The sequence below is a fragment of the Heterocephalus glaber genome, unplaced genomic scaffold (genome assembly GCF_053883595.1).
Source record: "Heterocephalus glaber isolate CG9 unplaced genomic scaffold, H.glaber_assembly_v1.0 deba00001472, whole genome shotgun sequence".
Lineage (NCBI taxonomy): Eukaryota > Metazoa > Chordata > Mammalia > Rodentia > Bathyergidae > Heterocephalus > Heterocephalus glaber.
In genome coordinates, this window is record NW_028258315.1 from 89,251,700 (window position 1) to 89,279,446 (window position 27,747).

Consider the following 27,747-nt stretch of genomic DNA (forward strand, 5'->3'; position numbering starts at 1 on the left):
TTCTGGCCTTGTGAACATTTTATTAGGTGTATGCAACATGCCAGTGACCACAGTTCTGTCTGAAATGAGTGTTTGGTGTCCTATAGAGTCACCATCTGTGGTCAGAGTACAGAACAAATCTAACACTTCCCCACTACTCTTCTGGGAGAATTTTCTTGGCATCTGTCTTCCTCCCTAAATTCTTTCTTGATCCCTTTCTTCAACTATCGCTTCCTCTTTTGTTTCTTGTCTTTTTTTCTCTCTTCTTTGCTTTCCTTCCTCCCTTTTTCCTCCTCTTTTTCTGCTCTTCCCCTCAGATTTTGCCCTTAGGAATCAGGGTTTTTGAGTTGCAAGACTCATGTAAAGTCTGCCTGTCACCTTGGGCAAGTTGCTTCATTTATTTCTTCCAGCTTGCTTTCCTCATCCATGTCATCAGAATGAAGATGCCCCTTGGTAATGTTCAGGTTGGGTTCAGTAATACCATGTATGTGAAAATGTTGGCACAGACTAGAGTGAGTGCTTTTGGAAAGAAATGGAGGAAACTATTTTCAATGAGGTCGTCAATACTGTAAAGCAGACTGTTTGGGTTTCAAGGTCTTGCTTTCTCAAACCAGCCTTCTCTAAGAGTCCAAAGGGCCTTTCTTCTCTGAGCCCACTATTCCATAAAGAGCAATAGCATGCCTTCTAATGGTGAAAGACCCACTCTCTTGCTAGAATATCTTTGGATAAATTTCTAGGGTTATCAAACCAGCACAAAGGGGGATCCCTAATGTTCAAGAAACTCTTTTTAGCCCTATTCCAGAGATATCTAGCTAAGACTTTGGCCCAATAACCTTACCTAAGCAACACTAACATCCAGAACTTACTTATAAACATCTTGGGGATTTCGGGTCATCCCAGTGTTTGAGATGTTCTAGAGCTTGTTCAGGTTTGGCACGTAGTAAGTGCTCAGTGATTATCTGTTAACCAAAATGGACAAACCAACATGATCTGACACACACTATAGTAACTGAATGAGTGAACGAATGAATGAGTAGGTGTTAGTTACATTACTGCATGTTAAAACAAATGCTTGAATATGCAGAGTAGGTAATCAATAAATATTTGAATGAGCAAACATTGAATGAATGAATGAGAGAATGAGTGGCATATATATTCTGTGTATGGCCATTATATTAGAATAACTCAAGTTACATCCAATAATATGTGAAATTGCTGCTCTTTGATTTACTTTCTGTGCTATGATTCAGACCCAACAAACTGACTCTCTAAATTTATGATTTGCTTTTATGTTCTGTTGGTGAATTTTGAAAGAGATGTTGATACCCTATGGATTGAATCCCATTTTCAAGCAGCCAACAGATACTTTTGAAGCTCTCTGAATTGAGCATGCAGAGGAAGGGAGGGGTGGCACTCTCGTATGGACTAATCTCTGTTATGACAGGGCTGCATGAGTGAGGGGAGGCCACGGTGGGGGGACTGTGCCCCTGGGCTGAGCAAAGAGGGCTGGCCACAGATGACAGGTGAGTGGAGCCATCATGTTCCTGTGTGTGCTCGGTAGATATATGTACCCACTGAAATAGGTAAATTTAATCCTTTGCCATTATTCATTTCACTTTCTTGAATTCTTTGGTATTTCCAAAGAGTGACTGCTTTTCTTCTGGGTTAAGTAGAAATCTTTGCTTAAGTTAAAACCACTTACTTTAAATACATTCAGTGACATCCAGATCTTTTGCCCTGGGAGTGTTTCTCATATTTTTTATGTGAATTATCACTTTACTTTAATGGACACTTGAAGATTACTGCATCGAGGATTAAACTGAATGGAGGAAAGAAACTTTTATGCAAAATTAAATGGTTTATTGAGATACACTTAGGAAATCATCATAGTCACTGACTCAGCATTGAGGATCATAATGGTAAAGTATACAAAATTAAAAAGATTTAGGATATAGTTCTGTTAACTAGAATTGGTTTCAGTCCCTTTTAAGGAGATTGAGAATATTTGAATAGGAGAAAAATTATATTAGAGTAACTCAAGTTTAAATCCAATAACATATGAAATTACTAAGATAAGTTAGAACACCTTGAAATGTTAAGGAAAAAAATCAGTCAGCTTCCTGGTTATTTTGTGTATTGCTTGGTGTCAGAAAAAACAACTACATGATTCAGTGGATCAACTTGATCCTTTTCATTTAGACATGTTGCTATTTCTCTTAAAACTTTTTTTCTATCAGTAGCTTTCTAAGTAATTAAGAGTGACATCTGTTGATGGGAATGTAAATTAGTATGGCAAATATGGAAAACAGTGTGGCACTTCCTCAAAAGCTAAACATAAAACTACCACATGAAGCAGTGCTTCCACTTCTAAATATGTATCCAGAGGAAATGAAACTGGCATATCGAAGAGGTATCTGTCCTTTTGTACTCTAATGTTTATTGCAGCAAAAAAGAGCACATATACATTTTGGCTTAGGCAAGCCCTATGTAGGAGGGGCCAAGGGGAAATGGGGACACATTTGGGGAACTAGGAAGATGCCATCTAAGAAATGGTCTTGTCTTTCTCCATAGGTCCATGAAGTGTAGTAGTTAAACCCCTGATATTTACACCCTGATCACCAACGTCCAAACCCTCGCTTAGCAGTAATGAGCCATGACGAAGCTCATCCCGTTACTCATTGTTTCAGGGTCTATTCTCTGTGCCAGTCACTGGCCAGGGACAGCTTTAAACAAGACAGATGAGATCCCCACCCTCCTGGAGCTTGTATTCTAGAGAAGGAAAACAAAAACTAGACACACAGACATGTGCACAAGTTAAAGACCATCTTAGATCAGAATGAAAGAAGAAAAGCATACACAGTATGGGGCAGAGGCTCGTGGGAGGGGACAGGGGTTGCTTTAGGTGAATGAGTATGGGGTAGGTCACCCTCAGGGAGCAAGAGTGCCAGATGGGCAGGGACACGGGGACACACACAGGATGGTACTGTGGAGCCTGGCCAGGCAGGCAAGCTTGTTGAGACTTGAGGTGAGAAGCACTAGGAGTCCCTGAGGGGCGACAGGCAGAAGAATGACAGGGCCTGGGCCGCACTGGGGACAGCCAGCCCACACACCCTTGACTTCACTCCAGGGACCACGCAGAAGCACAAGCCCAGGCCCTTTGCAGAGAGCAGAGGATTCCACGTCCAGTCCCCAGCAAAAGGCAAGACTGTGGGTGAGCTGCCGAATGTGCAGGCTGTCTGGTGTTCCTGATAGAGGCCAGGTGAGTCCAGGCCTCAGAGGAAGGCAGTTAAATAAGGGCAACTCTTTGACAGGTCTGCTGAAGGGGACTTGAATTGGTGTTCCAGGCATCAACTCCTGTCTCACTAAAGCAGCTCATGTTTACTGGGATGGTGACTTCTTTGCATCTTCCCTTTTCTCCACATAATGCACATAATAAGATCTACCTTGTGAAGGAGAATGAAACAAGACGATGAATATAAACCAGTGAAGACAGGACTAGCGCTGGGCACACAGTCAGCGCACAGTAAATGTTACCTGCAATTATTAGTATCGCTTGCTATTGACTCAGCACTTATCTGCCTCCTTCTTATTGCGTTCTTCTCTGTAGCCAGGGCAGATGATTGTATAATTGCCTGCCACATTTTCCCTCTTCCTGTGACCCCCAAGCTGTCCTGTCCTCCTCAGGCTCCTCCTGTGATTCTGGATCTTACCCAGCGGCCTAGGGACAGACATTTCTGGCATTGTAGCTATCATTCTTTGAGCTATCACCATAAGGAGATGCTAGACCAAGGTCTTTTGTACATTTGCAATTGTTAGACAACATCAGTGTTTTGTTTCTCATCTCTACTTTGCAGGTAAGGAGATTAAGGCTCAAATGTGACTGTGTAAGATCACTCAGTTACCAAGAGGCAGAACTCAGATTCAAGCTCATTCCTGCAGAGCCATGATGTCCTCTGAAATAAAACAGAAAACTAAACCCAAATCATTTGTCAGGCCCTTAAAAAACCACCTGAGTCTCAAAATAAGAGGGGTTCTAAGTTAGGTCAGACCCAGCACAAGGAGAGCTGGTGATTCTTGAGGAGCCTCCTGGAGTCCAACCTGAGTCCAAAAAGGTCCTCTAACCTCAAGGGACCTTTGTCCCCCATAGACCAGTGCCTGGTGGCAGCATAATGTACTGGTATTACTTTGACTGTGGCCATGTGGTGTGAGGAAGCCCCACCCCTTTCCGGCCTCTTTGTCCTGTTTAATGCTCCATCTGGGAGCCCTCTCACAAGGCCCTGCTGGTCTTGACTCTGAGGTGAAGGAGTAAACATCTTGGGGCTCTTTATTAGTTTATTTCAGAAGATGGAGCCTGTTTGTCCCTGGGGCCCGTCCCTCTTTTATGGCCTGCAGCCCTTCTTGACAAATTCTAGTGACTGGAGAGAAAACCGCTTTCTACAACAGATCATTAAAACACCACCATAAACCCAGGGGCCATAAAACATTATTTGCTGGGCATAAAAGAAAGGTAGATTTTCCCAGAATGACAGCCCAGGCCCTGCTTTCTCCTGCTGGGAAAGGCAGCACAAGGATGCAATCGTTCATAAATTCCTTATCTTGCACTCTGCTTTGTGAAATAACCCTGTTGGGAGAGCAGCCAAAAATATTGATTTATTTGTTCCACAGACTAAAAAGCATTTTTAATGAGAGGAGCATGGTGATGCCTTGCCAGTGTGTCTTCAGATGACTCAATCTGAGAGCACACACCCTCTTGCATAGACAGTTTGCAAGAGGAGACCTGGAGTTCCACAAACTGGAGTACCATGGTCAGGAAACTGCAGACAGACAGAGAGGCATCCACTTCCCCCTTCCAACTGTCTGCTTGCTTCACAGCCAAACCAATCAACACCCACAGGGGGACCAGTCCTTACAATGGAGCCTAGCTTCCCAGGACAGCTTGTACCTGCAACCCCCACGGAAGGCGCAGTGGGGATTCACATCATCCTCTGAAATAATTCCTTCATCTCTTCAGCCATTCATTCATTCAGTCACTATTGAGCACCTCCTATGTGCTGGGCACTGTTCTGATGACGGGGTCCCAGCCTTGGGAAACACAGATGAGGTCTTGCTGACACGGAGCTTATTACTCCTAAGGAATCATTTCAGCACACCTGTTGTTAATATCAGCAAATAAAACTCACATTCCCTTATCTGAAGTCCTCGGGACCAGATAGGTTCACTGGAAAATTTGAATTTTTTTGGAAAGTTAAAATAGCCTGTGAGGTTGGCAGAAGTACCAAGTAATCAAATGTGTTCATATTTCTTCAGTGAAAAGTATAAATATTCACAGCAAATGGAGTAAATCAAAACTACAAATGGTCTTGAAAGGAGTTAAAACCCTGTTTTGGGGCTGCTTTATCTAGAGGAGCCGGAGTCATTCATGGTCACGGTGGTATCTTCTTCTTAGTCCCTAATTTTCAAGGCCACCCCACTTCATTCTCAGTGTACTCCTTCAAAGTACATCATGTGTCTGCTGCTTGTTATATGAAGCTTTAAGAGGACTCTGAGGTACTGAGAGGTCTTACGATTTGTCCAAGATGTCACAACTAGAAAGTGGCAGGACAGGGACTCGAACTTGAAACTCCAGAGTTGGCCCTCTTCACCACTAGCCTACACAGTCTTCCACTAGAAGAGAGTTTGCATGGGCCAGGGATTTAGCTCAGTGGTTCTGCTGCCTGCCTGGCAAGTGCAAGGTACCAAGTTCGATCCCCGGTACCAAAAAAAAGAAAGCAAGAAAGTTTGCAAAACACAACAGCGAGTAGAACTCTTGGGGGCTGTTTCTGACACAAAGGCAACTGAACAAGAGAAGCAGGCAATTATCCAGACAACTCAGAAAACAGCATTTAAAAAAAATGGTTTGTAGCTGGGTAGCGTGTGTTTCTGCGTGGGTGGAGCAAATTCTCCGGTTAAATGGCCTTGCCATCTATCTGAATGCCCTGGACCCTAGGGCACTCTGCACCAGGTGCCAGGGGGCCTCTGTGCCCTGGTTGGAGCTCCATCCATAGCCACTCACTTCCTGCCACACATGCTGCAACATGTGAGCTGAGTCCTCGAGATCCGCTGCCTCGTGGCAAAGCTGGAGCGTTTACCCAGGGAGCAGTTGGGTTCCAATCGCCAAGGGAATCTTAGGGGGCAGCCACTGGGCAAAATAGCTGGGGAGAGAGGGAAGACTGCAGGGATACTCCTGGGGCGATTCATCAGTAGCACAGACCCCTCTTATTTTGTAGTATTTGCCTCCCGTGCCTCCCATGGTAGAATTGAAGTAGATGGGAAAACTGTGAATGGTGAAGGGTCGCTATGTGGTCAGAGCCTAGTGAGGGCCGGAGGAAAGGAGACTCGAGCTGAAGGCGGCGGGAGTCTCCCTAGCGGAGCTTTGAGAACCTGGGGCTTTCTGTCCTTTAGGCTTTGTGCGCCCTTGGAGAAAGGAGCGAAGCCAGAATGAGCAGGGGTATCCACCTTTTGCATTCCGTGGGAAGCGCGAATGGCCGTTTTTGCACTCCAAGCGAGGAGGCCAGAGTTAGGGAGGCGCCCAGGGTGGAGGAGACGTCCAATCAGCAAGGACAATAAGGGACTGGAAGGGGCTGCTCAGCAGGGACAATGTGGCTGGAGACTCCGCCTGCGCGCCCCGAGGGTGGTCAGCCAGGGGAGGTGGTGTGGGGGGATGGGGGGGGATGGGGGGGCAGAGCAAACCCAAACCACCGACACCCCGAAGCACCCAGGCCACGGATTTTGCCCCTTAAGGTCAAGTGCGTGACGATGGATGACAGAAACTGATAACTCGCGCGTGTGTATGTGTGTGTGTGTGCGCCCGCGCGCGTGTTCCACCTTTAACCGCTGGAGGATGGGAAAACGCTGCACATGAATCGCGCCGCCGGGAGGCACAGTTCGGGGGTGGCGCCCTAGTGTGCTGGAAGGAGGGCACACATCCCCCAGCCTGGCCGCGCCGGAACCCCAACTGCCGCGGTTAGCTGGAAGCCTGTAGAGGTTCCGGAGCCCGGAACCCGGTTTGGCCGAACTCCGAAGTCTTCTCACCTGAAAGCAGCCGCCTCGGTCCGCGCGGCAGGAACACTCCTCGCCCTGGCGGCGCTGGGTCGCAGCCCGACGCGCAGCGCCGCCCCAGCCCCTTCACCCCGGGGCTCCGCAGGACGGCGCACCCGCCCTGCCCTCCAGCCCTCGGGCTGTGCTACCCTCCCCCGGCGCGGGAATGAGGCCTCCTACGAGGTTCCATGTTTGGACGCGGTCTCTGCGGAGCCCCAGTGGGAGCAGTTTGTGATAACCAAGCCAAGGGGTCCAGTCCGGAAAGTTGGGGTTCAGCCTCTCGCGGTCGGCGGCTTTGGAAGAAGCGCGGCCAGCCAGCCAGGCGGCGGGCAGGCAGCGCCTGCAGAGTGGACCTTTCTCTTTCAACAGATGCTTGGGGGATGGGGAGCCAAGAGAAGGGGGCCCGAAGGGGGTACCCCGCCTCCCAGCACCCCAGCCCGTAGTACGGCTTTAAAATCCGGCGGAGTTTGTCATAGGCCGGCCTTAACACGCATGCGCATACCAAAGTTGAGGGTTCCCCCCCCCCCCCTTCCAGCCGGTTTTGCTTCTGCAACTTTACATTTTCTTTTTTCTTTTTCTTCTTCTTCTTTTTTTTTCTTTTCTTTTTCTTCGCCCGAGAACACCAGGGGAAAGAGGAGTCCGGGGAGAGGGCGGGAGAGGGCGGGAGAGGAGGCAGTTGGCCAGGAGGGCGGGGGGCGGTGGGGGACTCGTCCCCGCGGTCGGTCGTTGTGTCTGCGGGGCGCAGGAGCGCGTGGAAAGCCGCCGCGGGCTCCCCGCGCCCCCGCCTCCCGGAGTCCGGCCCGCGGCCGCTGCGCAGCGAGCTCCTTCCGCCGCCCGCCCGCCCCGCGGACCCGGCGCCGACCAGAGGTGGGGAGGTGGGCGGCCTCGCGGGCCGTGCACAGCCGGAGCTGAGCCGCCACGGAGCCCCGGGCTCCCGCCGCTCTCCAGCTCCGCGCCCGCGGTGCCCTCGCTCCCCTTCGCCTTGGCCCTGGCCAGGGCGAGAGAAAAAGAGGGACCGTAGCCGAAGAGAGAACAGGGGCGAGGAGAGAGCCGGCGTCTCCGGGGCAGTTACCCATCGCCTCCTTAAGCCACCCGCAGCAGAAAGTTCAGGACCGACTTCCCTCATTTTGCGCCCCACTTTTGCTAGACCCTAAAATGAAAGGACAGAATTCGGCGCTGCCCCTTGCAGCTCTGTTGGCGACTGGTGCGTTTTCAGTGGCATCGCCCGGAGAAAAAGCCCTGCGCGCCTGATTGTTCTGTGGCCCCCGAACTCCAGCGTGTGCGTGTGTGTGCACAGACGTCCACACACACTCGCGGCCGTAGGATCAGTCCCTGGAAGCAGACGCTTCGGCCACAGACCCGGAGAGGAGGAGCTGGAGAGCAGGAGGCGTGAGCCGCCTGGAGTTTGCAGTCCGTGGTGTGAATGAACCGGGGGCACCTGGGCGCAGGGATCGCCCCCCCCCTTTCCCCGCCTCAGGCCAGAGTTAAGTAGTGGGGCATTTTTTTTCACCCCCTTGTGAAGAATTTTTTTTATTATTTGTTGTAAAGTCTTTTGCACAATCACGCCCACATTTGGGGTTGGAAAGCCCTAATTACCGCCGTCGCTGATGGACGTTGGAGAGGGAGCGCCTCGCCGCGGAACAGTCGCCTGCGCGCCCCCGCCGGACCCGCGGCTCCTTCTCTGTTGCCGGCCCGCGCCCCTAGGCGCCCGCCCGGTTCCCGGGCCCGTCTCTGCGCGGCCCCAGCTTGGGAGCCCAGGCCCGGTCGCCAGCGCCCGCTTTGGCTCCGGTTCACTGCGCCCACCCGACGCGCCCGGGAGGACTCCGCCGCCCCGCGCCCGATAGTTCCCCCGGCGAACCCCGGCCGCTCCGCTCGGATTCCTCGGCTGCCCTCGCCCGGTGGCGACTTCCTCTCCGCCCCCTCCCCCTCGCCATGAAGGTAGGTGTTCGGCGCTCGCCACTTTCTCGCTTTCTTTCTTCGGAAGTCCACTGACTTCCCGCACCTCTCCCCATCCCCGGCCTCCGAGCGCCCGAGAGGCTGAGCCCCGGCGGGGCTGACGGAGACTCACATCTTCGCCCCCACGCTCCCCACCCGCGCTGCCTCGGCCTCCCGGGAGACCGCCCCTCGTCTCCCCAGCCATCTGCAACCTCTCCAACCCCGAGAAGACGTGGGGAAGAGCGAGGGCAGAACACTGCGGTTCGCGGGAGACTGTCCCTTCACCCCGAGAACCCCGAGTGTGATTTACCGTGTATCTTCAGTAACAGGATAATGATTTAACTCAACAAATATTTATCGGGCCCACTGCGCGGGCACCCGGGGAGTGTGCGGCCGGGGCTCGGAAAGGGGGAGCGGGGATCCGTGGTCGGGAGGCCCGGCCGAGGGTCTAGGGGACCCCGTACCCCAGAGCAGCACCCTCCCCACCCCCACTCCACCCCCACCCCCACCGCCGAGTAAGTAAGCCCGTTGTGGCGCAAAACCGGAGCGATTCAGACCCCTGTGCCTTTAAGAGTGCCTGGCGGGGGGCCAGCGGGCACCCCGGCCGGGGGAGCGGGTCGCGTTATTAGGGCTATTAGCCGCCGCCGCCGGTGAACTCCGCGCTTTGCGGAGGCGGTGGGGGCGGGGAGCGCCCTCGGTCCGGCCTCTGATCCTCAGAGCGGGGAGCGCGCGCCGACCCGAGCCTAGTCCGCCTTGTTCTTTAGAAACACTCTGGCCTCCCTTGGGAGAGCGGGCGGGCGGGGGACAGTTTGCGAACTCGTGTTTGTTTTAATTGTCAGTTGTATGTTAAAGTCGAGTCACACACCCAGAGGGTCACGGAGAGTTCACTTTTATGAAAAGTTAACTTTTTTCTTGCAGTATAACTTGCAGTATAACAACCTTTATTTACTCTTAACGCCTTCCAACTTTAGACCCGTATTTCCATTTTTCTTGGTCGTGCTGCTGAGAATTGGAATTAAGATATTTCCTAAAAGCAAAAGTCTTCCCCCTCAAAGAGGGTGGGGTAGGTTAAAAAAAGAAAAAGCCCTGCGGACCCTCGGGCTGTGTTTTCCTGTCAACCCGGCCACTTCTTTCTTTAAAGGACCGCTTGCTGTTGGGCAGTGACTTGGGCCCTGTAGCGCGATTACACCTCTGGCGAACCCTGGCTGCAGGACCAGCCCCAGATTTGGTTTCTAGATGGCCTCTACCAGGGAGTTCCAAGGGGTCAAATGCTGCTCTAGCACTCAGTGACCGACCTAGGGCCGGGTGTGTGTGTGTGTGTGTGTGTGTGTGTGTGTGTGTGTGCGCGCGCGTGTGTGTAGGGGGAAAGGATCCGTAGTCCTCAGGTCTTGGACACACTAGCCTTGGCCTCCCCCACCATGTGTTTTCAAGGGAGTCCTTCCCGGGGAGGCCCAGCCTGAGTCCCTCGTATTCTCCTCGCCTCCCCAGGGCGCTCCGGTGCTCCAGAGGTTAGCGCTGTGCGCTCACAGCTCGAGCGGTACCCGCTGCTTCCCTCTCCTGCGGTGCGGTGCCGGCTGCCCCCTGTTGGCTGTTTGGAGGTAGGACGCCTCCGAGCTCCGCGCCTTGGAGGGGCCGGCTGCTCTTCTCCCTCTCCCTTCTTTGCTCCCCCTCAAGCCTCTGGACCACCGTGGCCCCTCTCCTAGCACAGCCCCTCAGAGACCTCTAGAGGACAAGTGCATTGCTCGGCCGTTCCAATAAGAAGGAGGCTGTGGGTCCAACCCAGACAGCAGAAGGGGCTCCGGCCGCTGACGGAGGGAAGGGATGTTACCTCAAGTGCTAGTCGGAGGGACAGCATTCTCTTCCGAGGCCTCGGGTGTGGCTCCAGTTGGCTCCGTAGTTCTCTGTGGTCCCTGACAAGTGTTTCCCCTCCCATGGCCTTAGATTCTTATCTAGTAAAAAGTGGAGGTGAAACTGCTAAACTTTGGAGACTGGACTGATCTTTAATTTTCTTTCTTCCCCCACGGACTCTGCTCCCCTCTGGACAGAGTTGAGCTTGCGGAGAGAGTTAGATCGCCTGTGTGACAAAGTGTAAGTGGTGTGTGTGTGTGTGTGTGTGTGTGTGTTCGAGGGGATGGGAGCAGGAATAGGACGGCATAGATCATGCTTTCCTGCGACCCTCGCTTTCCTGGATCCCACGACGTCAGTTCTGAGGCCCCCGCATCGCATCAGAAGCTGGTCGTGTACCCTGCACCGACTGGGGCTCCCGGAGCTGTCTCTGCCTCCTCCTGCACTGTTCTCTTCCCTCCCAACCCCGCTGGGCTGTTGTGTGCACACGGCACACGTACGCAGCACAGCACTGTGGACACGCATACCCGCAGCCCGGGGCAGCTGTAGCCCTCAAAAGCACAGGCGCGAGGCGTGGGGAGCGATGGATCCTTTGTCTGCTCCCCGAAAGTGGACCCCCTACCAGCCTTGGCTGACCCACTCTCTCTCCCTTTCGCTTCTCTCTGCGGTCCCAGGGACCCCAAGTTTTTGGCTGCAATCCCCCCGCACGCTTCGTTTCTCCATCTCGCTCCCTGCCTTAGGAAGAGATCAGACTGATGGAAACAGTTTATTTTCCAAGAGCGGAGGTTTTTCTGGGAGTTTCCCCTCTTCCTCTTTGTCCCTGGTCAAAGGCACTTTGACCCCGTTGGTGTCCCTCCCCATTTCCATCTGCAGTCTCAGCCTCTACGTGTAGAGTCCAGGAGGAAAGGGACGCCGAGACCGGGAGAGGCAGGGCCCGTGACCAAGGGCGCAGGATTTTGCCCAGCGTCTCGCCATTTCTCTCAAGGGACCGCCTGTGCCCTTGGTGCTGCTCGGGCCTGCGACCGAGCCCTAAAGCTTCCTCGCCCCGAACCTCTGCTACTCAGCTTTCCTGAACAGATTTCCCTCTCCCTTACCCGGTCACCGCCCCCCCCGGCCCCCCCGCACTGCAGGTGACATCTTTAAACCCACGCGAAGGCTTGGGGGAGACTTAGGGAGGAGGCGCAGCTTGGAGTTGGTCTGCGTTGGAGACCAGGCGCCCAGACGCCCTCCCGTCTCCTCGCCCCACCCTGCGCCGACCCTCTCAGATGCCCTCTGCCCTCCTCTTCCGAGCTGGCGAATAACATTCCCCGGGGCCTTACGGAGCAGGCTCCTTGAGCCCTGTTCACATTTAGTTCATTCTCTGGAAAACCAGCTTCTAACCAGAACTTTTGTTTTAGCCCTGGTGTGAGAGTCTCCTGAGAGGTCTCACTGCATACTGTCTTTTCGGACCAGACCTCTAGGTAAACAGATGGGGATGTTATACCCTTCGATGTGGGCTTTTCGAGTCTCTCAAACTTGTGGGGCCTTTTCTGGATTGCGGCGGGACTGGAGCGGGAAGAAGGCCAAGGTGTTTCCGGGCAAGCGCGGAGGTTAAGTGGAGCCGCTACTCAGGGACGCCCCGCTGCGCACACCCTGGAGCTGGGGGCCACGCGTGCTTCTCGGAACCGGACAGCTGACTCCCAGCTGGGCCAGGTCTGGGGCACGGTGGACTCCCGCAGGAGAGTCGGCCCCGAGAGGGTTTGGTTTGTGTGGCTTCGGCTCTAACAAAGAGATCCTGTAATCCTCCGAATCTGTTATCAATTTCTTCCCTGCCCCGGCCCCGCCCCGCGCGCCCCGCCCGCGGCCCGGCTCCGAAAGCCCCTGCGGTGGGCGGCGATCTGGGCCACCGACTCCTAGGCCCCTCCGAACCTGCGTCTGTGCACGCGTGTGAGCGTGTAAGTGTGCAGGAAGGTGTGTGCGACTGTACGCGTGCGCCCGAGGCTTGGACCGCCATCGGGGAGAGCAGACTGCAGTCCCGGCTGCGCGAAGCCGACCTCGCCGCCTGCCCCCTCCCCCGGAGGAAACTTGACACTTCGGGCGGGGGTGGGGAACAAGCCTGAGCCCTCTCCCTCCTGGGCTGGGGAAACCCCGATTCCCATTCCCCCGGATGCGCCCCTAGCTTTGCGGTGCTTTGCAGACGACAGGGCCCGGGCTGCAGCCCCGATTTGCTGGCGCAGAGGACCGCATAAGCCTGGCCTCTTCGAGAAGCCGAAGGCGTCCGGGCACAGGAGGCGGCGCAGGGAAAACCCCGCGCCCTGCTCCCGAGCGTCTGGGGACAGCGCATCCCTTGCGCTGCAAGTTCCAGGCAGTTCCCTTCCGCCTCGGGATCAGGCTCACCTCTTTTTCCTTTCCAGCGGAGGGGACTCCCTCGGGCCTTATGGAGATCGAAAGGGGATTTTGGAAACCCGCTCCTCCCACCCGCACTCGCCTCCCTCCGCCACCGTCACCGCAGGTGGAGAAGTCACCAGTGGGCGGGAAAGGGCAGAGGCGTCCCAGGCCGACTCCTGCCCCTGGAGTGCTCGGGAGGGACCTCCGCGCCGGCCCAGTGCCCGGCGGTCCAGGGCACAGCTGCGGCTCCCCAGCCCGCGCGTCGCTGGCTCCGTCGGGAACTCATCCTCCGCGCCCTGGCCTCCCGGACCCCTGCCTGTCGGAACCGACCCCGCTGGTCTGAGGGGCTGCAGAGGCGAGGCTGGAGGCGGGTGGCAGCGTCCCGGCCCGGCTGGAAGAGAGCGATCGCAAAGTGGCCGACGACTCCAGACCGGGACCAAGAGAAACTCGAGTCCTCGGGGCTTCCCGTCCCGAGCTCCGCGGCAGCTGCCAGGCGTGGGGACCGGAGAGTGAAAACTCGGGGGTGGGGGTGCTCCTGCCCTTCCCCCGGTCGGTCCAGGAGGAGGCCGCGGGCAGGAGGGGGGCACTCTTTTCCGGTTTCCTTGCTCGGGAGACCAGACCTCGCTTCCCCTTATCCCCGAGGGTCCCCCAACTCCTCCCCGCCCCAGTCTGGCCGAAGAGCGTCCTAAAGGAAAGCCCGGCTGGTGCTCGAACCCCATCTGGAAGTGGCTTCCCCCAAATCGGCCCGTAAAGTGCTTGTGAAACACGCTGTCAATTGGGAGCCGCGCTTCCCAGCTGGGCACTGGCGCGGTCCGGCCTCGCCCCCCTGCCCGTCCCCCGCCCTGCCCCCACCCCCCGGCCACCCCGCCTCCCCGCCGCCCCCGGCGCTCCTCTCGCCCTTGGAATGAATTCGGGCTCCACTTGTTGCTCGGCCCAGGTCGGGGAGAGGACGAGGGTGGCGGAGGGTTCCGGGAGTGAATTCCCGGGGAGGGACGAGTGCAGCGAGGGGGGACGGGACTCCAGCGAGAGGAAGGAGGCCGCGCCTGGCACGGGGCTTGGACTCCACGCTCTGAGACATGTTTGTAATCGCTGGCGCGCCCCGCGAGCAGGATCCCAGCGAAATCAGACTTCCTGGTGAGGTTGCGTGGGTGGATTAACTTGGAAAAAGAAACTGCCTATATCTTGCCATCAAAAAACTCGCGGAAAAGTGCAGTCAATCAACAGTAAACTTAAGAGACCCCGGATGCTTCCGTTGTTTAAACTTACATGCTTGAAAATTATCTGAGGGGCAATAAACATCTGCTCCTTTCTTCCCTCTCCAGAAGTCCATTGGAATATTAAGACCGGGAGAAGCTTTGGGGACGGCTGGAAGTGCAATGTCTTCCAAATTCTTCCTAATGGCTTTGGCCATATTTTTCTCCTTTGCCCAGGTTGTAATAGAAGCCAATTCTTGGTGGTAAGTTTATTCTATGTGCATATTCTATTTTTTTTAAAGAGTCGTCTGTATGATGCTGCAATATTTAAAGGTGGGGAGTGAGTTTGGGTGCATTTATCTAATACGTATATGCATAGTATATTTTCTTTATGGTTATTTTAAGTCAGGATATTTTTTTTCCGGTACCAGGGATAGAACTCAGGATCTTACACTTGGGAGGCAGGCGTGGTGCCACAGAGCTAAATCCCTGGCCCTTTTCTTTTAACTTTCTAATATTGTAAAGCTTATCTTCAGTCTCATAGGGAATCGGAACCTATAAATCTAGGCCTTTTTCTATGAGGCCCTTGTTCAGGCATGTGCTTATAGCACATCATGTAATAAAAGGGAACAGAAATTCGCTTCTCTAATAATTGTAAGCCTATCTATAAAATGTACTCTTTGCCACCTCTGGGTAGTAAAAGTGAGTTTCACCTTTTATTTCCTGATACTGGAGGTTATTGACCTACGGAGTCTGAAGTGGCAGAGCCATAGGAAGACAGCTCAACTCCAAGTGGAGAATGTTTGGGCTTGAAATTTGATCAAAAGCAGGTGAACTTGAAGTAGTCCTGTGTCCCCAAGTGGGGCTTCTTTCTGGAAGGGCCTTGTAGATAGACTGCAATGTATCCAGAGATTATTTCTCGATATTTTACCCCTGTAAATGAACAGCATTTTTCTGACTGTCAAACATAACTTCTGTTCACTGGATACCCTGTCTTGGGTCCTTCACAATCACATAAGGAACCCTTTTTAAGTGTCAAGAAACGCAGTGAGTTTTTTTCACTCTCTGTACTTGACCCTCTGTTCTTGCATCAGTGGGAAGAAACTGCTGTCCCCTACCCGTGTCTAGTCATGTTTGCTTTCAGCATTCTTGTCTTTAAGGCAGATCTGTCCAATCTGGGGGCAAAGTGAATCAATTTCTCTGTAGTCAGCAGCTGGGCCCCAAAACCACCATTTCCCCCTTTTCTGAGTGGATGCTGGGAATACTGGTTTGGGTGTATGGCAGCAGGGCCAAGGAAGGGAGTGAAAATGCTGAGGAACCAGATGGTGGATAAACACTACACAATACCTCCGTGTTCTGAGTGGAGTTTAAACAGAGGAGTTTTATAAGCCCTTCTCATACTTTGTCATGAGGACAAGCAGGAGAGAAAAAGCATCTGTGTGCTTAAAAGTCTGTATTGCTGACATGCTTTCAGGGGCCCCTACCTGAAGAGTTCGTGTAAATCTTGAATGCACATCTCCCCCTCTTTGCAGGTCGCTAGGTATGAATAACCCTGTTCAGATGTCAGAAGTATATATCATAGGCGCGCAGCCTCTCTGCAGCCAACTGGCAGGACTTTCTCAAGGACAGAAGAAACTGTGCCACTTGTATCAGGACCACATGCAGTACATCGGAGAAGGCGCGAAGACAGGCATCAAAGAATGCCAGTATCAATTCCGACATCGGCGGTGGAACTGCAGCACCGTGGATAACACATCCGTCTTTGGCAGGGTTATGCAGATAGGTAGGAAGCCACTTCAAATCTCTGGAATTTTTTTTTCCTAGAAAAAAATCTTTAGTGTTTGCTTGCATGCTTGATGGATAAGGTACCTGCCAGCCTGTGTGATGGATTAGGAATTTTTGTCATTACAGAGAACAGTGTTAATTCTGGTCTCCATGTGTGATTGTGAGTTTGGGGCTTTTTTAACCAAATTAGGAGGAGCATCACAGACACCTTAGTTTTTCTGAACACTTTCTTTTTCTGAAGTGTATTTTGTTTAAAGTAGTAGCAGAATACTTATTTTGGTTTTTCAAAAGTAGATGTCGAAAGCTGAGTCATTTAGATCCTTTTAGACTTAAACTCATTGACTGTTATAAATTTCTTAAGCTACAATTCAAATAACCTGAGCATCCAGCTAAAAGTTGTCATCTTTCAGAATGCTGGATATGTTGGCAGTGTACAAGATTTTAATTTTCTTAATATAGATACTTCCTGAGGCTACAATGATATGTATGTCAAAAGTTTTATTTTAGTCCCAGAAAAATTTTAATTAGAAGTGATCTAATTTATGTGTGTGATTTTGACAATTGACAGAAAAACATATGCTTGAGCTCTCAACCTAGAAACTTTAAAATAGTTTTAAATGTACTGCTCACAGTCTGAGTTTTAATTTTAAATATGTTGTTGAGCTTGTTATTCCTTTCAGGGAGGAGATAGCATTTAAATTACTGGGCTACAGGCAAAAATTTTGAAAAACTCAATTCGCCTTTGGTTTGGTTTCATAGTCTAGGGTTCTGTTTGACATATGTGGTCTTATATGTGTTTTCTAGTGTGAAAATTGGAGGTCTCTTTACTTTTATGCAAACAAATCCTTATAATTAATATGACTGTGGTCATATTACAATAAGAAATAATTTATCAAAGCAATTAACTGTTTATACTGATGGAAGATAAAAAATTGGCCTGGTATCCATCACAGATGGATAAAATGCTTTCTCTAAAAACAGTGAAAAGTGCATTCATTGAGAACAAAAAAGAGTTGTCAGTAGACATTGGAGCCAAGGGGCTTCATAAACTAAACTAATTCAGGTTTTGAAGCTGCTCCCTGTAACTGAATGGGAAAATGGCCTGTGGCCCCAGCCTGCAAGTTTCCTGGGGCTTTGTCCTTTCTGTTAATCATTAAAATGTGCTAATGTATATAGTGGGGTCCAGTGGAGAGGCTACTGCAGGGGCAGGGGACAGGTCCCTGCATGTGGACTGTCTTCTGTAGTTCACTGGGGATGTGGTGGAGCCTCAAGATTCTCCTACATTCTGATATTGTTGTAAGCACTAAAGACTTTTAAAAACTCGGTTAGCATGGCTAGTCAGCCTGCCCCCTTCTTATGTAGTCTTCCTCAACCGTGTGCCTCTCAAACTATGGGACCCCATTACCTGGACACAAGTTAGCAAAAAGCATGCACCTCTGATGCTAACCAGAAGGAAAGGAACCTTTGGAGCTGTTTTTCTGTGTAGTCACTGGAACACGGCTTTAACATCTTCTCATCTTCATACGTGGCCTGTTTAGGGTCAGAATGTTCAGAATAAGCTATCATTTGCTAAATGAATTTGAGTTCTGCTGGAGATTTATTTTAAATGCGGTCCAAGATTCAAAGAGCCTGTTTTCCCAGCAAAATTCTTGTGCAAAGGCCTGTATTTAATTGTCCCTTGAAAGTATGCTCTGAGACCTGTTAGGTGGCGCTTCCGTTCAGAGTGATGGGATGTGGGTTGGAGGGTACCTCCTGATAGCCTCTGATGTTTTGGGAGAATGAGCTGCTATCCTGGGAGCAGGAGCACTGAGGCAGAGGCCTGCAAGGGCCTGATGTCTGGAAGCAGAAACTGCTGCTGGGTGGCTTGTGATGGAAGCCTGAGGAGGTCTTCTTTTTCTTACATGTTTGAAAGAAGAGATTGAGAGCAGGAAAATTAGATTTTTAGAGACAAGGAACAAAGAGCCAACTCCAGTAGTGGGGAAGTGACTTTCCTTTCATTTCTCCACTTCAGGGAATGTTTGACCAGAGTGAGCTAGGACAATTTTAAATGCTTTTGATACCCAAAGGTGTGTGTGTGCCCACCCCAAAGCACGTAGCACCCTCTGAAACACTGAGAGTAATTCTTGTCTGTCAGAATCTGACCCTGTGAGGTCTGAGAAACGCAGCTGCCACTTCCAGCCCCTGTTCAACTCATTTTCTCAAGGTTCCACTTGCCTCAGAGGCACCGTGCACAATGGTCTCATGAGGGGCCTGCTCTTCATTTTGGAGGCTTCCTCATTTTTCATCACGCTACCCTTTCCTTCTAGCTTTTGTCCCTGGCCTGTCTTTGTTTCCACACTGTGAAAAGATGTCAGGAAGGCGCCATTTTTAAGGGGTGTGAGGATCCAAGTAAACGAAGATTTACACAGAGGAAACCTGACTGAACCCCAGCTGAGATGGCTGCATCCACAGGCTGGGAGCCAGAGAGCGCTTCTCCAACTGCCCTGTTTTTTAAATTTTTTGCTGCAATTATCAGTTAGCTTAGAAATTTCTACCAGGTTTATATTCTGTGGCAAAAAGGGAAATGCTCAATATAGACTTCTAAAAGAAGCAGTATTATCTGTGTTTTGTCTGGAAGCCTTTTTATGCTCTGTGTACTCAAGGGACAGTGTCCTATTTCCCTCTGTCCTCACGGGACCATTTTATCTCCTCTTCCTCTAGCCACAAGCTCTTTATTCTACAAGGGCCACTGAATCTTCTGTGTTATCAGCGTTAATCCTCAGATAACTGCCTAGAATCTGCCTCCTCTCATTTGTTTCCATTCTCCTGATGTTTTCTGCCTCTCTAATTTGAGCTAGATAGATGTAACTCCCAGAAGGAACTTTCTGGATCCTCCTTGCAACCACCAGTGTGCTCCTCCTCAACTCATGCATTCCCAAAATGTGGGTGGGGAGGGTCTGTGGTGAGTCAGAACCGTCAGCACTTGAGGAAGGGGGCATGGAAGAGGGCTGGCCGGAAGTGTGGGCCAGAGGAGCCCACGGGAGGGGCGGGTGCATGGCCACCCTCCTGCAGAGCGAGCCCTCTGCTTGGGGCCAGTCCTGTGGTCAGCTATCCTTGTGCTGCACCCCCAAATTGTTAGCAAACTCTCAAAGTAAGTCGAGGAGAAACTGATTCCAGCACAGGGATCTCAGCAGCAGAAGGGGCCCTTTTCCCCCTAGGGCTTTAGTTCAATACCCTTATTTTACAGTGAGGAAAGTGAGGCCCCCTTCCCCACCCCCAGGCTCAGCTTGTGCTGGCTGTTAACCCCTTCTCTCTCCTAGTACATCTTTATTAAGTGTTTTTTTATTACATGTAGCAGAGTCCCCATATCCAAGTGGAATTTTAGGGTGTCTCTGGTGTTCACCTCCAGTTTTCTCCTTACACATAGGGCTCCTACAACTGTGTCACAGGGAGAAAGTCTTCGCCAGTATTGGGGAAGAAGAACCCCCCCCCCCCACCTTCCCTAGATTCTTTTCCCCCCTTCTTGCTCTCATTTTAATACTTTGAGAAAGTGTACCGGTCAGGTGATGGTGGGTGGGGTGGGGTCGAGGGGCAGGGGGTGGTGGCGGAAGTGGCATTAAAGAAGAGCGGGCTGATTGAAGAGTGCACACTCATATTCTTGAATGTGAGGTACTGGTCCAATCAGCTTGGGATTTAAGAAAGAGCAGATTTCATTTATGCCTCTCTCTGAACAGGTTAGAAGTATCCCAAGGGAAAGGAAAGGGCCTTGTGCAGCATGATGGAAGAGGAAGGAGAGGTTACAACAGCCAGAGGAGGCGGGTGTGCCAGGCCAAAACCAGTGTGGCCAGCACCAGTGTGGCCACAGGCAGTGTCTGGCTTAGCTTTCAGCCCTCAGACTTTCAGAGGCTCCAAGCCTAGCAAATCCAATGCTCCTGCTCAGAATGAAAATAATATCAAACCCAAGAACAAGGGTAAAGACATGTACCCTGATTCTGAGCTTTCCTTCAGTGATTTCTTTCATGTGCATTTTTGGCTCTAAGTTCTGAATATCTTCCAAAGAGCTGTACTGAAAGTCAATCCAGTGCTGCTAGAGACCTGCCTTAGGCTCTGAAATGTCAGTGTGAAGACACTTAAGCATCTGCTTCTCCTCTGTGACTTGTGGCTTCTGGCGAGGTGGGCCCAGGGCCTGGGCAGGTGAGGGGTGAGGCCTGAGGCTTCTCTGCCTGCCCTCCTCTAGGGGCTGCAGCGCGCTGGGGCTCGCCCCGGGAGGACCCGGGGACACCCCAAGAGATGTGTGCTGGCTTCTTGGCCTTCCCCAGCGGGGCGGCGGGTTTCGGGGTCCAGCCCCGGCAGCCCGGTGACGCGTACCCCTCTGCAGGCAGCCGCGAGACCGCCTTCACGTACGCCGTGAGCGCCGCGGGGGTGGTGAACGCCATGAGCCGCGCGTGCCGCGAGGGCGAACTGTCCACCTGCGGCTGCAGCCGCGCCGCGCGCCCTAAGGACCTGCCGCGGGACTGGCTGTGGGGCGGCTGCGGCGACAACATCGACTACGGCTACCGCTTCGCCAAGGAGTTCGTGGACGCGCGCGAGCGGGAGCGCATCCACGCCAAGGGCTCCTACGAGAGCGCGCGCATCCTCATGAACCTGCACAACAACGAGGCGGGCCGCAGGGTGAGTGCCGCCCGCCCCGGCCTCTGTCTCCCGGGCTGGCTGGCTCCCTCCTTTCCTCGTTTTCCGGCCTAAAAAAAGTCTTCCTGCTTCCTGTTTCATCTCCCTTCCCCCTTCCCTTCCCGTTCTCCCTCCCTGTCTCTCCTCTGGCTTCCCCACCTGCCATCTCTCCCCAGGTCCCCTCTGAAGAGCGGTGCACACCCCGGAAGCCCTCCCAGGCGTGAACCGCCCTCCGGGAGCCCAGCCTGGGTGCCTGAGAAAGATCCTTCCCTGTCTTTTTAGCCAGTCCCGAAGCCATGGGCTGATAGAGCCCAGAAATACAAATAGAAATGTTCACAACTCCCTTCCCCCTTCCTTGGAACATGTTTTTTTGGGGAGGGGGGTCCCAGTTTGTGAGAGAGAACAACGGGGCCCCTGCTGAGAAGGACCCCTCCCCAGCTTTGGGCCTTCTTCCCCTCCTTTTCTCTCTGCCCCCCAGATGCCATTAGGTCCGACAGATGGAGGGTCTCTAGAAGGGCTTTTCTGAGAAAATAACAGCATTTTTAGCAGTGAGGAATTTTACAGGTCTGACCGTCGGGCGGCGGGCAGGGGTCCCCGGAGAGGAACGTGCTACAGCAGTGTCCAGAGAGGACAGAGCCCTGCCCTCGGAGGCTCCTTCCCCGCGTGGGGCTATGAAACGTTACTCTGCAGTAGTTAAAAAGCCCTCCCCTTTCTTCCCTATGGTTCAACACATGGCACTTTATGGCTGCTCTAAAATGAAGGGGTGAAAACTTAACTTTGGCAGTTCTGAAAACCAGGGAGATTATTTTTTCACAGAACCCAAGGTAGGTGCCAGGAATTTTCTGGTCAGGGATTTCACTCTTCTATATTTTGGGGTGAGGGAAAAAGGAAGATAATCACAGAGTAGACCATAGAGGACTGGAAGGAGCCATAGACCCATCGGTCCTATACCCTCATCTCAAAGATGGGGAAACTGAGGCCGACAGAGTTACTCCGTGGCTGTGGAAGAAGATTAATGGACTGAAATACAAGACCAGGGTCACTTGCGTTACACTCATTCCGCACAGGCTGAGGTGGAGCGTGGGAGGTTTGGGAATGAGAGAAATGTGGGTTTAAATCCACTTTTCTCTGTTCGCGTGGGTTTCTGGGCCTCAGTTTGTACATTTCCGTGTGTCAGTGACCATGACAGGAACTCTCAGTTGGGGTTGCTCTGAGGTCCAAGTGAGATCATGGTGTGGTTTGAACCCTACAAAACTGCTGATACTTGACTATTTCTCCAAAATAACAATTTCATCTGAGGCAATTTAAGGTTTTAGTTTAGTGTTGGCCAGTAGTAAGTACTTGATAGATGATAAGTTAATTATTAAACATTAGGATATACAGGCTGTAGAAAAGCCACAGATTGTGTAGATAATTCCAGCTCACTAATGTGCTTCTCAGATTCCATGTTAAATACTTAGAAGTGTCAGGGAAGTATTAAACTCTGCAGTTTTGCTGGAGCTGCCATGAGGGCTCAGGTAATGGCTCCAGCAGAACTGTGGCCTCCCCTTTCCCAGGTTCCTCCTGCTGCGCTACCTGCAGGGTGGGCTGACGCTCTGCTCTGGACTGTGGCTGTCACCCACCACATGGTGGGGGTCAGGGGTCTGGCCCAGGCTCTCTGAAAACCCATAAGGCCCGACTCCCACCTCGGCCAGTGACACAAGTCTCCAGGACAAGTGTGCTGAGTCTTTGGGGCACAGCCGGGGAGCCCACAGTCCTGCTTTGGCCATCAGTAGTACTTTCTTAACACTTCGGCGCTTCACACTTCCGTTTTCTGGGGCTTGATAGCCAAGGAGAGGGTGAAGGGACGCTTTAGTGGTGAGAGAGGACTGAGGAGAATGTGGAAAGCACTCTTGCTGTTACGACTGCACTTCATATCTGCAAGGGATCAGGGAGCTGAGTTGGGCTGGAGGGTGAGCTTACATAGAAGACAGCTTTTCTCTAGGATGCAGGGCAGAGTGGTGGGAAGTAGGCCCTTTGCCAGGAAATCATATTAGAATTCTTCAGGGCATCAGCTTTTTGTTTTCCTCAAAGGAGAGCAGAGGTTAAATATGTTTGCAGAACCTTCCTCAGGCTAGCCGAGAGCACGAGCATCTTTATGCCAAGAGAGTACACTTCTGCCTTTTTGAAAAGAAAGCCCTTGTGAATTCCTGGAGGACGAAGGTAACTGTTTGGGTGGACGCGGCCTCCAGGTTCCTGGGAGGTGCTGGCCAGCACACCCACAGCATGGGAACCCTGGAAGGTTGCTGGCAGAGGGAGCTGTGGGCAGCAGGAACTATAAATAGGCAACCACTGCCTCCCAGGCTGCTGGGCATGGTGCGGTGCTGTGGGGCCAACCCATGGGCACTGCTACCGGAGCAGACACCATGCCCTGCCACCCTGGAGAAAGACCAGATTTACTGTGTGTGTCTTTCTGCCAGGCACTTTCCGTGCCTCCCTAATTTTACCCTGCAAACAGTACTGGCAGGTTGGTACCTCACAGTCCCTTCACAGAGGAAACGGACGCTTAGAAGGTGCAGTCATTTCTCTTAGTTCAAGGGCAGAGCCAGGAGCGGAATCCATATCTGCCTGGTTTCAGGGCAGGTGCTCTTGGCCAAGGGAGGGAGTCAGCAGGGCAGCGACCTGTGCGGGAAGCAGAAGCGAGGGCCCCTGAGAGCCAGGCCCAGTTTCCTCACGTTCTAGCTGCACGCCTTGTGCAGGCCGCCTGTCCTCTGTGTGTCACTGTACCGTCTTCTAATCCAGCCTATGTTACAACGCTGCTGGGATAATTCAGGGAGGTCAGCAGCGGGCTGGTCTTAGGGCAGCATCTGGCACACAGCAGTAGCAGTAGGAGGGGAAAAGGTTTGAACCCACTCCCACTGGGGCTGGACCCCTTCCCATCTCTCCACGTAGCAGCTGGGTGCCCATGGGCAAGCCACGGAGTTGGGCTTGGAGACTAACTGCCTGGGTTCGAATCCTGGCGCGCCACTTTGCAGTGCTTTGACTTGGAACTGTCTCTCCTGGCCTTACTTCCTCTCTCTCTGTGAAATGGGGTGATGCCCTTCAAAGTCGGACCACAGGAAAGGAATGGTGAAGTCTGTAGGATGCATGTTCATGTGCTTCTGCTCAGGTTTCCCTGCAAAAGAAGAGGGGACTGCAGTGACTCCCTCTTGCTCCCATCTAAAAAATGCGTGGCAGTCGATGATGTAATAATGAGTGGCTGAGAACATATTTGTTTGGTAGAGATTTTAAAAGAAGGCAGTTCGAGACTGCTGGTAGTGGAGTGTGAAATAAAACAGCCCCCCACCCCGTGCAGCCGCTGAATGTGACTCCTTTGTTAGCCTAGCCCGTACCTGCATCTTGGGCCTCCTTGAATCTGCGCGCTGACCCTGTCCCTTTCCCCGCAGACGGTGTACAATCTGGCCGACGTGGCCTGCAAATGCCACGGGGTGTCCGGCTCCTGCAGCCTCAAGACGTGCTGGCTGCAGCTCGCAGACTTCCGCAAGGTGGGCGATGCGCTGAAGGAGAAATATGACAGCGCAGCAGCCATGCGGCTCAACAGCCGGGGCAAGCTGGTGCAGGTCAACAGCCGCTTCAACTCGCCCACCACTCAGGACCTGGTCTACATTGACCCCAGCCCCGACTACTGTGTGCGGAACGAGAGCACGGGCTCACTGGGCACGCAGGGCCGCCTGTGCAACAAGACCTCGGAGGGCATGGACGGCTGTGAGCTCATGTGCTGCGGCCGCGGCTACGACCAGTTCAAGACGGTGCAGACCGAGCGCTGCCACTGCAAGTTCCACTGGTGCTGCTATGTCAAGTGCAAGAAGTGCACCGAGATCGTGGACCAGTTCGTGTGCAAATAGTGGTCCCCTGCCCGTCGCCCAGCCCCGTGCCCAGGACCCACTTATTTATAGAAAGTACAGTGATTCTGGTTCTTCTTTTTAAAAATATTTTTTATTTTTCCTCACGAATTACAGCCGGAACCGTGTTTTTTTTTCTGTTACCATCTAAGAACTCTGTGGTTTATTATTAATATTATAATTATTGTTTGGCAATAATGGGGGTGGGAACCAAGAAAAATATTTATTTTGTGGATCTTTGAAAAGGTAATGCAAAGCTTGATAGTATAGGATGAGAGAGAAATAATGCGTACCCTAGCCTAGCTGTGTGGACGTAGCACACAGCCAGAAGGTAAAGGAAATACATATTTTTCTTAGCTGTAGAGTCATCTGGGATGGGTAGGATCCAGCTGGTGCAGGGTGGTACAAATGTGTGCAAGATTTCAGCTTCTGTGACTAAAATGAATTGGAAATGCTCTGGTGCAAGATAAAAGGTCTTGAGAAAACAAAACAAAATCACAGAAGATGAGAGCGACCCACTTTCCTAGGGGCTGCCAGCCTGCTTTTCATATTTTCAAAATAATGATTTAAAATATAAGAGCAAGCGTCTTACATCTTCAGAGAAAAACAGGTGTGGCATGTGTCTTATTCTTCTCAAATATCCCATCTGTGGATTGTCTCTGTTCTAATAGCTTGTGAAACTTGGGGAGCAGTTAAGTAAAAAACTTGGGGAGCAGAAAAGTCTCCAGAAATTAGAAAATTTGAAATCTACATGGAGATTTGAAGGTGTTCTCCCCAAAGGATTCGGGATACAAGTCTTTTTGTTGGGAATGAGGTGTTTGTCTTAGAGATAGTGCTGGGTTCTTAAGTGCTAATGGGAATAAGACATGAATTCCATCCACAGAGCCTCAGCCCGAGCATCAAGATGATTGCATACAGAGCACAAAAACCCATTTCAGGAAAAAAGTGAAACCCACCTTCCTACTTGACCCCAAGCCCTCTCTGATCCCTCTGTGCTGCTGTGATGCTGGCCAGGCTTCCAAACAGCAGCAGCTCCGCTGGGTCCCTTTTGAGTGTAGGACAGGAAATGAAACATGAGGAGTTCCGGAAAACAGTTTGCTACTTAGGGATCTTTTTTTCTAAATCTTTTACTTTGAGGCACAGTAACTTCCCATGGTTTGATGACATTACTTAGCAGAGTCCACAGAGGTGTCACAGTGTTTCGCTGTTGGAATTCTGTGTTTATCCACTCGTGCTTTTCCTATTATACTGCAGGTGCACCCTAAGACTGTTCCTAATGTACTGCAACAGTTGCATTTATAAGGGGAGCGATGTGTTTTAATGGTGCCTGATATCTCAAGTCTTTTGTACATATCATATATATATATATATATATATACATATATAAATATAAATATAATTATATCTCAGTGCAGCCAGGATTTATATTTACAGTTTACTCTGGGCTTGTTTCTGGAGCACTGTTGTCCTTCACTGCAGTCCAGTTGGGATTTTTCCAAATGTGTTTTGAGTCTTGCGTTTGGCCTGTGGCCCTGCTGGGATCATACCCTGAGCACCAGGAAGCAAGCTTGTTTCTGAGGCAGCTCTGCAGTCTGATTCGCTGAAATGCATGTTGGTTGGAAGATTGCTTTTCTCTTTCCTGGCCTGCTCCTCTCCTCAGCCTCCCTTTCTGTAGACACTGTGGAGAGGGCATCGTTTGTTCGTCACAGACATGGACATTAATAGATACAACCCAGAAGCATCCTGATCATTTCGCTTTGCTTAGTTTGTTCCACAGAGTGGAAATGGGTGCCTGTTCAATTTGGTGGGTTTGAGTCCCTGAGGAGAACCCAGCTCACTGAATAGATAGCTAATTAAAAAAATATTTAACACAAGGACACCTCTTTCCCCAAAGTGCCATCACATGTGTTCTTATCTCAGATGGTCACTGTTTTCAAGGTTTCCCAAAACGCGCCTCTCCTGCACCCTTCCTGGGCTCGGTGGCCTTCGCCTGCCCTCAGCCAAGGAGTTCTTAATTTATTGCACAAGGGTATTCACTTCCCCTCAGCTGCAGTGAATTGCAAGCAAAAGATCTTGAAATTAAAAAGCACTATTGAGTTTAAAACGTCACTTTTTTGGTTTTTATTCTACAAAAACCATGAAGTACTTTTTTTATTAGCTAAATCAGATTGTGTTCCTTCTTAGTGATTCGTGTTTATGAACAGAGTTGAGTTTAACAATCCTAGCTTTTAAAAGAAACTATTTAATGTAAAATATTCTACATGTCATTCAGATATTATGTATATCTTTTATGGCCTTTATTCTATGCTTTTAATGTACATATTTCCATCTTGTGTGATTTGTATATTTCACTGGTTTAAAAAACAAACATTGAGAGGCTTATGCCAATGGAAGATAGAATATAAAATAAAATGTTACTTGTATATTGGTAAGTGGTTTCGGTTGTCCTTTAGATAACTCACATGGAGATTTTTGGAGAAGTCATGAGGGATAGTGTAGGATAACTACATGTTAAAATAATGGAAGAGTGGAGAATTTTACAAAAACCAAACTATTTGGAAGCTTCAAAAGATTTCTATATGTAGCAGAACAAAAGGGGAATTCTCTTTTCCTATATATGTTCCTAAAAAAAAAATCAAGCAGATGGCTTAAAGCTGGTTATAGGATTGCTCACATTCTTTTAGCATTATGCATGAAACTTAATTGTTTTAGAGCATGTTGCTATTGTAACATCCCAGAGAAGAGCTACAAAGCCACATACTTTTATCCATGACCAGCGTTTTAGTTCCTCCCACCCCGAAATGTATCTTTGTATTTACCACTGCAACAATTGCACCTCTCTCTTTGAATTTACTGTGGGCCATGTGTGATGCTCCTCTGCCCCTTTGAAAGCAATTTTTATGAAAGGAAAGCCTCAGTCCACAGAGAATGAAAACTTTGGAAACTTAAAGGTTTGTTGTGTTAAGTGCGATTCATACACATGCTTGCGCTTCATGCAAATGTGCACTGGGGCTGGCCAGGGCTGCAAAGATTGATCC

The 27,747-nt window shown here is 51.1% G+C and overlaps 1 protein-coding gene across 2 annotated transcripts; it reads left to right on the forward strand.

Moving 5' to 3' along the window:
- Window positions 1-7,945: 7,945 nt before the first annotated feature.
- Wnt5a (Wnt family member 5A) lies at window positions 7,946-27,141 on the forward strand. 2 transcript variants are annotated; one of them, XM_004864328.4, is made up of 5 exons: window positions 7,946-8,994; window positions 14,526-14,659; window positions 15,929-16,179; window positions 20,539-20,831; window positions 24,254-27,141. In XM_004864328.4, the coding sequence occupies exons 1-5, from the start codon at window positions 8,989-8,991 to the stop codon at window positions 24,710-24,712; spliced, it is 1,143 nt and encodes a 380-aa protein (XP_004864385.2). In that variant the 5' UTR covers window positions 7,946-8,988; the 3' UTR covers window positions 24,713-27,141. The 2 variants fall into 2 exon arrangements, with proteins under 2 accessions (XP_004864385.2, XP_021099717.1); XM_021244058.2 differs by lacking the exon at window positions 7,946-8,994 and adding an exon at window positions 14,206-14,337.
- Window positions 27,142-27,747: the final 606 nt, after the last annotated feature.